This window comes from Lepus europaeus, chromosome 5, assembly GCF_033115175.1.
Source record: "Lepus europaeus isolate LE1 chromosome 5, mLepTim1.pri, whole genome shotgun sequence".
NCBI classification, from domain to species: domain Eukaryota; kingdom Metazoa; phylum Chordata; class Mammalia; order Lagomorpha; family Leporidae; genus Lepus; species Lepus europaeus.
Window position 1 is genome coordinate 108454013 of NC_084831.1, and position 11320 is coordinate 108465332.

General features: G+C 46.5%; 1 protein-coding gene across 2 annotated transcripts in view; it reads right to left on the bottom strand.

Moving 5' to 3' along the window:
- The window catches only part of TRIM33 (tripartite motif containing 33), a 142215-nt gene extending 131188 nt beyond the window's left edge, over positions 1-11027 (bottom strand). For both annotated transcript variants that reach the window (XM_062192014.1, XM_062192013.1), the window contains exon 1: positions 10502-11027. In XM_062192014.1, coding sequence (XP_062047998.1) covers positions 10502-11027 — 526 coding nt within the window. The remainder of the gene's footprint in view (positions 1-10501) is intronic.
- Between the last annotated feature and the right edge of the window lie 293 nt (positions 11028-11320).

Below are 11320 nucleotides of genomic sequence, written 5' to 3' on the forward strand. Positions count from 1 at the left end.
AGTCCCGGTCGGGGCACTGGATTCTATCCCAGTTGCCCCTCTTCCAGGCCAGCTCTCTGCTATGGCCTGGGAAGGCAGTGGAGGATGGCCCAAGTGCTTGGGCCCTGCACCCGCATGGGAGACCAGGAGAAGCACCTGGCTCCTGGCTTTGGATCAGCATGATGCGCCGGCCACACCAGCCACAGTGCGCCGGCCGCAATGGCCATTGGAGGATGAACCAACGGCAAAAAGGAAGACCTTTCTCTGTCTCTCTCTCTCTCTCATTATCCACTCTGCCTGCCAAAAAAAAAAAAGAAATATAAAATTGAGAATTCAAAGATATTTACTAATACATTTGAAAATAAGCCCATTTCATGTTTAAATAAGATTTTTATCAGAAATTACTAATTATTTTTGTTTTGGAAAATAAAGAGTGGCATTGTTCTCTATTTTCTAAATCTGTTTAATTATTCTTTGATACAACAAAAACTTAAAATATGCATTTCTCAAATATCATTTGTAATGTGGAATCTCAAACCTCATCAATGAAATTTTACTACTCTTACATTAAAATCTATTTATTACTCTATTTTGTACCTTAATTAAATCTTTTTCCCTATGCATAATTTTGTAACTCAGGCATTGGGCCTTTGAGTAACATTAGTCATGCAGCTCTTCTAAATGCTGACATTTCATTACACAATATCAAAAAAAATCACATGTTCATTAATATTGCTACCAATTTCATCAAAAAGGGGGGGGGGCTTTAAATATTGAGAAACTGTCGAGCTTCTGGCAGTAGATACAAGTTTTCCAAAACTCTAGTCTTCATTTAATAACTGAATTTTTATCATCGGCAATATATAGTATCAGTTGTTTTCCTTGAAGTGACAGGCTCAATTCATTCGTTTTTAAGAAAATGGCTGCCAAATATCCAACCTAAAAATCAGTTTGTCAATCATTCCTTCAAGTAAAAATTATTTTCCATGAAAAATATCGATTCAGTGTGGAACTCAAACAACTGCATAAGTACTTTTCTTCTTGCACTTCAGTCTGCATAAGATGCATTTATTTTTACATTTCCCGTTTCAACACACAGAACATTAAGGATAAAAATTCAATTAAAAAGTTTTTTAATGCTTACTTAAGATATTAAGTGAAGATGGCATTTAAATTTTTTTTTGACATTTTATATTTTTGTACATATACTTGGGGCCAGCCAATTTTTAAGATTTACTTATCATTTATTTGAAAAGCACAGTTACAAAGAGGGAGAGCACGCGAGACAGAGGAAGAGCTGGATTGGAAGTGGAGCAGCCAGGACTCAAACCAGCACTCATATGTGATACCAGTGTTGCAGGCGGTAGTTTAACCCACTACTCCACAAACTGGAACACTGGCCCCTGTATTTTTTTAATTACTAGTTGAAATGTTTTAAGCATCTGGCAGTAAAAATTCAATGGCTTTTAATTATTTATTTTTATCTACTTGAAAAGTAGAGTGGTGCAAAAAGTTAAACGGCAGCTTTCAATGCCAGCATCTCATATCTGAGTGTCAATTCAAGACCCAGCTGTTCCACTTCTGGTCCAGCTCCTTACTAATGTCCCTAGGAAGATAGAATACCCAAATGCTTGGTCCCTTGCCACCCATGTGGGAGACTTGGATTGAGTTCTGAGCTGGCCTGTTTGAGTTCAGCCTGGGCCAGATCTGGCTATTGCAGCCATTTGTGGACTAGCCCAGACCTGGCTGTTGTGGCCATTTGTGGAATGAGCGAGCAACAGGAAAATTTCTATCTGCCTCTCCCCCTCTGGTGCTCTGCCTTTCAAATAAACATCTTTAAAAATAAAGAGAGGTATCTTCCATCCACTGGATTGGAAACAGAATAACCAAGACCCTAACCAGCACTCCGATATGGGAAGCAGGAGTTCCAAGTGGCAGCTTAACCCATTGCACCACAACACTCACAGCAAGATTCAATACAATTTAGTATGGCTTGAACCAGTTTAACCCATCACTGCCTCTGCCCCATCAATATAAATGTCAGAACAGTGAATAAGACAAATAATGAACTAATCTAACTGTGAAACAGTTTTAACTGTGTGGCCCCCTGAAATGGTCTCAGGACACCAGCACCACTCCATTCTCTGGACCATATGTGAAAATCACTGCTCTAGGATATTCTCCCTCAGAGGCCAATAAGTATAAATAAGGAAACAGAAAGCAATTAGGTGCTCCTAGAATTTTTTATACAAATATTAGGCATGATTAAGACTTAGGATTTAAAGATTAGCTTATATGTATTTTTTTTTTTAAGTTTATTTTTTAAAAGACACAGAGACTGACAAAGATCTTCCATCTGCTGGTTCAATGCCCAAATGACCACGACAGCCAGGGTTGGCTAGTTTCATGCCAGGAACCCAGAATTTGATCCAGGTCTCCCATGTGGGTGGTGGGAACCTATGTACTTGAGCCATTACTTGCTGCATCTCAGATTGAACACCAACAGGAAGCTGGAATCAGAAGCACAGCACAATGACCCAGATATTCCCGATACGGGATGTGTATAGCATCTGAACTGCTATACAAACACCCACCCCAGTCTACAAGTTTTCACATTCTAAGTTGTGGGTAGCTGGAGAGGTCTGGAATTCAAACAACTTCCAGATCAGGTATGCTTATGCACCAGCAAATTTCAGAAAAGACCAACAATTTACATTCCTGCCTTTTGTATTTATTATCAGACAGAGGCAGTCACAAAGTCAATGGGGGACAACTGGAAGATGATTCATAATTTGCAATATATAACTCATTTAATTTTCACAGTAACACAATGAGGTAAGTGTAATTATTACTCCTAATTTATGGATGCTAAATAACTTAATCATGGTCATTCAAGTAGTAAATGGTAGAAATCAAAAATGAATTCAGGGGGCCAGCGCTGTGGCGTAGTGGGTAAAACTGCCACCTGCAGTGCCAGCATCCCATATGGGTGCTGGTTCAAGTCCAGGCTGCTCAATTTCCAATCCAGCTCTCGGCTATGGCCTGGGAAAACAGTAGAAGATGGCCCAAGTCCTTGGGCCCCTTCACCCGTGTGGGAGACCTGGAAGAAGCTCCTGGCCTCCATTCAGCACAGCTCTGGCTATTACGGCCATCTAGAGTTTACCAGCAGATGGAAGACTCTTCTCTCTCTTTGTAATCTGCCTTTCAAATAAATAAATCAATCTTTAAAAAAAAATTGAATTCAGAGAGTCAGCATTGTGGTACAGCAGGTTAAGCTGCCAAATACAGTACCACATCCCATATTAAGACTGCTGGCTGGAGTCCCAGCTGCTTCACTTCCAATCTGGCTTCCTGCTAATGTGCTTAGAAAAGCAGAAGATGGCCCAAGTACTCAAACCCCTCCCACCCATGTAGGAGACCAGGATGGAGTTCCTGGCTTCTGGTTTCTCCCTGGCTCAAAGCTGACTGCTGCAGCCATTTGGGGGGGTTCAGGGCTGGGCCAAGCCGAAGCCAGGATCTAGGAGCTTCACCTGGGCCACCCATGTGGGTGCAGGGGCCCAAGTACTTGAGCCATCCTCTGCTGCTTTTCCAGCCACTAACAGGGAGCTGGATCAGAAGTGGAGTAGCCAAGACTTAAACTAGTGCCCATATAGGATGCCAACACTGCAGGCAGAGGCTAAACTTTATACACCACACTGCCAGGCCCCCTTGGTTTCTGATTCCAATTTCCTGTTTTTGTGTATGCCAGGAGTCAGCAGGTGATAGCTGAAGTACTTGGGTCCCTGCCACTCACACTGGAGACTCAAACCAAGTTCTAGGCTCCAACCTTTGGCCTTGCCTAACCCTGACTGTTATAGGCATTTGGGTAGTGATCCAGTGAACAGAAAACCTTTGTCTTTCACATAAAATTAAAACAAATATATACAATTAAAAAAAAAGAAAATCCAAGTGTATTTCTGTGAAATACATTAGAGAAAGTAAGTTCCCACATAAGTCACACAGAGGTTGAAACAGCCATACTGTGTATGCACAAGGATACATACAGAGTTGTACATACACAACAAAGATGTATCTATGCAACAAAGAGTTGGTTGAGGGGGTGGGTGTTGGGACACCCACATCTGATATTAGAGTGCCAGTTTGAGTCCTGGCACCTCTACTTTCAATCCAGATTCTTGCTAATGTGCACCTTGGAAGGCAGCAGATGATGGCTCAAATGCTTGGCCATCCCTGCCAGCCATATGGGAGAGCCAGATGGAGCTCCTAGTTCCTGGCTTTGGCCTGGCTATTGCAGGAATGGGGGGAGGGGGAGGAAGGACAGCAGATGGAAGATGGCTCTATAGCTCTCCAAGCAGATGAAAATAAATATTAAGCTGACTGAAAAATCAAAGCATTTTGGTACAAAAATACTTTGAAATCCATACAATATTTTTTCATAATACACATTTTCCAGTAATCTTTTGAAGCCTTCTTGGATGTATGGATTTAAAAATTTTTGCAGGACTATAAACGCATCTTTTAATTCCATTTTCCACAAACTTTCTAAAGTACCCTCATATTATGAGGGTAAGAACTTCCATGGGCTCAAAAAAGAAAACTCCCCCAAGTGACCCACCACAGTCTGTGATGAAGACAGAAACACTATGAAGAGGCACTCTTCAAATCATGATCTTTGCCATCAGACTTTTCACAGTAACTTGAAGAATTCAGAAATAGAATCATCTTTCCATATTGATTCTTCCATCAGTCCCCACATATTACAAAAATATTAAACAGATGCAGATGTAAAAAGTTACCTCTTGTCAAAAAACAAATCCCAAAATCTTATAGAACATAAACTCAGCCTCTTCATATTGCAGATCTATGGAAGTGGCTCCCTAGGTGCCCTGCCCAATGGTTACCCAGCTAATTACTAGAAGAACCCAATGCAATTTACACTCCGTTTCTGATAATTTTTTTTGGACAGGCAGAGTTAGACAGTGAGTGAGGCAGTGAGTGAGAGAGAGTGAGAGAGAGAGAGAGAGAGAAATGTCTTCCTTTTTCTGTTGGTTTTCCCCCCAAGTGGCTGCCGCGTTGCAGCCGGTGCGCTGCGCTGATCCGAAGCCAGGAGCCAGGTGCCTCCTTCTGGTCTCCCATGCGGGTGCAGGGCCCAAGCACTTGGGCCATCCTCCACTGCACTCCTGGGCCACAGCAGAGAGCTGGCCTGGAAGAGGAGCAACCGGGACAGAATCCGGCACCCCAACCAAGACTAGAACCCGGAGTACCGGCGCCACAGGTGGGAGATTAGCCAAGTGAGCCGCGGCGCCGGCCTACAACTTACTCTCAATTCGCTTCTTCAGCCACATCATGGCTGAAGCTATGTCCCATTACAAAAGTCTCAGCTCCTTCAAGAGTCTGACAGTTTGTTCGGAAGCATCAATATAAATTTGTATTTTTACTGATACATTATCAACTCATACACAGCCACTACTGACAGCATCATGACTTAACCTGAAAAGACATCAAATTTTTATTTTGGGGCTGGCGCTGTGGTGCAATAGGTTAACCTTGCACCTTCAGTGCCACCATTCCATATGGGTGGTGCCAATTCAAGTCCCAGCTGTCCCACTTCCGATCCAGCTCCCTGCTAATGGCCTGGGAAAGCAGTGGAACATGGTCCAAGTACTTAAGCCCCTACACCATGTGGGAGACACGGAAGAAGTCCTGGCTTTGATCGGCACAGCCAGCCCTGGTTGTTGCAGCCATTTGCGGAGTGAACCAGCAGACAGAAGATTAATCTTTCTTTCCCTCTCTCTGTAACTCTGCCTCTCAAATAAATAATCTTTTAATTTTTTTTTTTTTTTAATTTTAACAATTTGAAATGCAGAAAGAGAGAAAGACAATGCCCATCCCCATCCACTGGTTCACTCTACAAATGCCTGCAATGGCCGGGGCTGGACCAGATTGAAGTCAGAGGCCAAGAACTCCATCCGGGTCTCCATGTGGGCAACAGAAGTCCAAGTACTTGGGCCACCTTCTGCTGTTTCCCAAGACACATTAGCAGGAAAAACTGGACTGGATGCAAAGGAGCCAAGATTTGAAAACAGGATTCCAGCATCACAAGCAGCAGTTTAACCCACTGCACCATAATGTCAGCTGCCAATTTTCGTTTGTTTCGTTTTGTTTTGTTAATCACAAAAGCACTTTTAAAAGCTCACTATTAGAGATGTTGTTGTGGCATACCAGGTTATGCCACTGCCTACAACACCAGCATCCCTTATGGGCGCCAATTCAAGTCCCTTCTGCTCTACTTCAGATCTAGCTCCCTGCTAATTAATGCACCTGGGAAAGCAGCACAAGATGGCCCAAGTCCTGGGGCCCCTGCACCCACCTGGGAGACTGGCTCTGGCCTGGCCCTGCCCTGGCCGTTGCAGCCATGTGGGGAGTGAACCAACAGATCGCAGATCTCTGTCTCTCCCTCTCTCTAATTCTTTCCAATAAATAAATTTTTTAAAAAGGTTCACTATTGAGATATAACAAATATTAATTAGTATATTTTGATTTTCCCACTGCTCAAATAGAATACAGATCACACTGTCTCTTCAAAATATTTAAATTTATGTTTCTCAAAGTGTGGTGGGTGCCACCTCCATCATCACATGAGAAAGTTGTTAAAAATGCAGACACATGCAGTCATCCCCAAATCTACTGAATCAGTCTCTGAAGAAACTTCCAAATTAGCATGTTAATCAGTTTTCCAGGTGATTCTTACTCATTCAAAAGCTATTTATTGAACAATCATTCCACATTCTAGTGGGGAATGTGAGATGAGCAAGTAAACAAAAATAAACATTTTGATTTTAGTTGAGCTTTAAAAAAAAAAAAAAAAGTTATCACAGAGTGACCTGGAGGACTACTTTAAAATGAGCAGTCAAGGCCAGTGCCGCGGCTCAATAGGCTAATCCTCTGCCTGTGGCGCTGGCACACTGGGTTGTAGTCCCGGTTAGGGCGCTGGATTCTGTCCCGGTTGCCCCTCTTCCAGTCCAGCTCTCTGCTATGGCCCGGGAAGGCAGTGGAGGATGGCCCAAGTGCTTGGGCCCTGCACCCGCATGGGAGACCAGAAGGAGGCACCTGGCTCCTGGCTTCGGATCAGCGCGGTGCGCCGGCCGCAGCAGCCATTGGGAGGTGAACCAACGGAAAAGGAAGACCTTTCTCTCTGTGTCTCTCTCTCACTATCCACTCTGCCTGTCAAAAAAAAAAGAAAGAAAGAAAAAAAAAGAAAAAGAAAAAAATGAGCAGTCAAAATAAAGCTTTTCTGGGGCCGGTACTGTCGTGTAGCAGGTATCCCATATGGGTACTGATTCGAGTCCCAGCTGCTCCTCTTCCAGTCCAGCTCTCTGCTATGGCCTGGGAAAGCATTTGAAGATGGCCTAAATTCTTGAGCCCCTGCACCCACATGGGAGACCAGGAAGAAGCTCCCGGCTCCTGGCTCCTGGCTTCGAATTGGCCTAGAGGCCATTTGGGGAATGAACCAGAGGATGGAAGATCTCTTTCTGAACCTTTCTCTCTGCCTCTGTCTCTCTGTAGCTCTGCCTTTCAAACAATAAATAACTCTTTAAAAACAAAATAAAAACAAAGCTTTTCTAAGACAATGTTTGAAACGAGGAGCCCTTCACTAAGGAACAGTGGTTCAACTGAAGTGGACATCAGAATCACCTGGAGGACTTGTTAAACCATCACTGGTCCAAAGATCTGAGAATCTGCATTCCTAACAAGGTCACAGATGATACCGATGCTTCTGGTCCAAGAACGCCCTTGTATGAACCACCAGAGGGGCCAGCCACAGTGTGTTAGGAGAGACAGAAAAACACCATGTAGAAAAAACAGTACCATACTCATCACTGATTCAGAGCCACCAGAGAAATAGTGAATTAATCAACAGCTATGGTTCTTCAGATCACAGATTATTATTCAATAATACCTTCAATAATGCATTTTTGAAGCATTTCATAGTTACAAAGAAAGCATTTTCACATTCATTTTTAATTTGACTTAGTAAGCGACTGTGAATGACTACTAGCTACATCTGAGAGACAAAGTTAGGGAAACAGTATGAGCCTCTATTAAACAATTAGGTGGCAAAATTACGACCACTAACTCCATCCAACCCAGAGTTCTTTCCACAGAGCTTGCTCTCTTTTTTTCAAGTACAAAGAAAAGGATGCACACAGGAGTTCATACTGAAAAATTATTTTCTAGACTTCCTACCTAAAAACATGGTAGTTTCCAGACTGTTTTAGATAATGGCTAGAAATCAACATCACTTGAGAACAACAGCATTTAGTCCTTTCCACTTATTTCTCCCAGCTCAAAAACAAAGGTGGAGAAATGAAGAGAACGTATGGGACTATATTCTCTCATGCATAAATTTCAAAAAGCCAATTTCATAACCTCAGTTCCTCAACCAACACAATTTGCATCTTGAGTTCCCTCTAAATTGCTCACCTAATCCAGGTTCCCACAAGGACACTGAATCCCACGTGTCTTATTATGCTCATGGGACACGACCAACTATCCTCTCTACACCTATTACCACTTAGTGTCTCCTCCATCAAACACAAATCTTTTTTCTTAACATTCTTATCTGCATGTCCCAATAACACCTCAAACCCAGAAGTGAAGGTATTATCTCCACTACAAACACCTGCTTCTGTGCCTGAATTCTTTGCTTGCACTAACAGCAATGTCAGCAAACAAGAAACACGGAATTCGGTCTACACACCAATCTCAGCCCCTCCATCTCCATTACTAACAATAATCTAGCAGCCATTTCACTAGTAACTACTGTATATGAGTCACTTTATGTATCTTATTTCACTTCATTTTCTCAATAATCCTATGAGCAATATACTTTTTGTCCCTGTTCACAAATGAGAAAACTAAGGTGAAAAAAAGTTAATCTGTCCAAGTTCTAAGTAGAAAGTGGCAAAGGAGACACCTGACCTCATTTTGATGACTCCCTGACATCAAAATGCTTCCTTCTGTAAGCCTGGCATCAGACCTCTCCTACCCAATCCAAATGACAATTTCCAATCTAGGTTGCTGCCAAGGTTCCCCTAACTGGCCTCCCTGCATTCCTTCATCTCTCAACGACTCCAGGTGATCTTTCTAGATCACAAATCTGACTTTACCTTTTGGATAGAGAAGTCCTCCAGGAATGCCCTTAGTTCACACCACACTGTACAGGAGACACTGCACAGGACACATCCCAACCCCTCAGTACTGTGCCAAACTTGCATACCTGCTTAGAAACTTCACTTCTGTCACATGTTTACAACAAAGTCCACCACGTTATTGTGATATTCGTGTGAATCAATGAAGAAACTTTCAAGTGCTCAATAATGAACTGTTATTCCAGAATCCCACCACTGCTGGAGTACTACATAAAAGACATAGTACATAAAAGACCTTACCAAGAAAAATTCCCAAATACTGTATTCTGAAGTCCAAAACACATCTTGCCCCAAGAGTTGCTGGAAAAGGATGTGGAACTCCTTATCCACGCAGCTGATCAATGCAATCTACTGTCCACCAGAGGTCTTGCAGAAGGTGGACGCACCTTGTGCCCTCGATCCCCTCCACCCAGTGAAGCAGGCACTCACCCTTCAGGAAACCTGCTCCAGGCCTTCCTTTCCTGGGAAGTTTCCCTGACCTTCCCTCCATTTCGCCACAGCCATGATAGTGAGCGCCCACCTCCACTGCTGCAGGCTACAGTTTCCCCTGTTAGACTGTGAAGGGGGTCCTAAGCCAGCATCACATCCAGTCCCAGCAGCACCCCGAACGCTAGGGGTTCCTTAATGTACAATGAATTGAAACAAATGCATGCCCAGCCTTATCTGACCCTCAATCTCAGTCCAAGTTCATTTCTGCTCATCCCCAAACCTTACTCTTGTCCCTAACCATGCAGGTCCCTCACTGCTATTCTCACCTCCCGAGATGCTCCTTCCCAATGTAATCTTTAAATTCTTTTCCATCAAGAGCCTTCTCTTGGCCCCAAGTTTCCCAACGTCTTTTAGCCGCTTGCATTTAAACCGCAGTCCTCTTTGCTCCAAGCCGGGCAACGGGCCACGTCCCCTCCCTCCAGTGCAATCCATCCTCACAGCCCTCCTCTCTTTACCTACACCACCACCACCACCACCTCTCCCGGGCCGGGTGCCCGTCCACCCAGAACGCTTCTCTCACAGCTCTGCCAGAGCCCCCCTGCTCTGCTGTCCGGATCCAGCTTGCACATCACAAACCTCCTTCGCTGTGTCCCCTCCCCCCCACCCCGTCTCACAGCCGGCTCCCTCCCTTCATCCCCCTCCTTATCTCTCGCGGTCCAGCTTCTCTGGAAACTGTCCCAGGGGCCGTGTCTTTCACTTCGCCCACCCCTCAGGATCGCGCAGGTCCGGGCAGCCCCGAGCCCCAGCACTTCGGTCCCCAGATCCTCCTGGGCTCCGCAAATGCCCCGCGGCCCAGACGTCGGGCCGGGCCTCCGGCTCACCTTGCTGGATGTCGCCGTTGCTGCCCCCCGGGATGGGCACGCTGAGCTGGCGCTCCGGCTCCGGCAGGCAGCGCAGGCAGAAGGAGTGAAGACAGGGCAGCAGCTTGGGCTCCGCCTCACGCCGGCTCTGCAGGCTCTGCTGACACACGGCGCAGGTGTCCAGAAGCGAGGCTGGCGGTCCAAGAGGCGGCCCCGCCGAGGGACCCGGAGCAGGGGCTGAGGCTGGAGCTGGGGCCGGCGTCGATACGGTCCCCCCGGGAGCTCCAGAGCCCGCTGAGGCTGCAGGAGCCGAGGCAGCCTGAGCCGAGCCCGAGGAGGCCGCGGCCACCCCCCCGTCGTCGGGCCCGGCCGCGCCGCCCTCCGCGCCGGCCCTGCTGCCTTCCTCCTCCTCCTCCTCCACCAGCACCGCGGCGAGAGGCGGCTCCGCCTCCTGCGCCGCGGGCCCGGCGGCCCCGGCAGTTACCGGCGCGCTGCCGCTGCCCCCGCCGCCGCTCTCAGCCTCGCCGCCGCCTTTGTTTTCCGCCATGTTTTCCTCTTTGAACCCGCCGGACCGCCCCGCGCCGCCCGCCGCCCGCGTCGCCGCCGCCGCCGCCCCCAGCCCCAGCCGCAGCGAGAACGGCCGCCGAGAGCGAGCAGGCGAGCGAACCAACGAGAGCGCGCGCGCACGCGGCGCCCCCGCCCTCGCGTCGCGCGGCTGAGGAGGGCGGGCGCGGCGCGCGCACGTACGCACGGACGTCCTCTGGAGGGAGGCGGGAACTCGGGGCGCGGGCGCGGAGTCGTCCGCGACGCTCGTCCCGACGTCTGGGGCCGGGGCGTTGC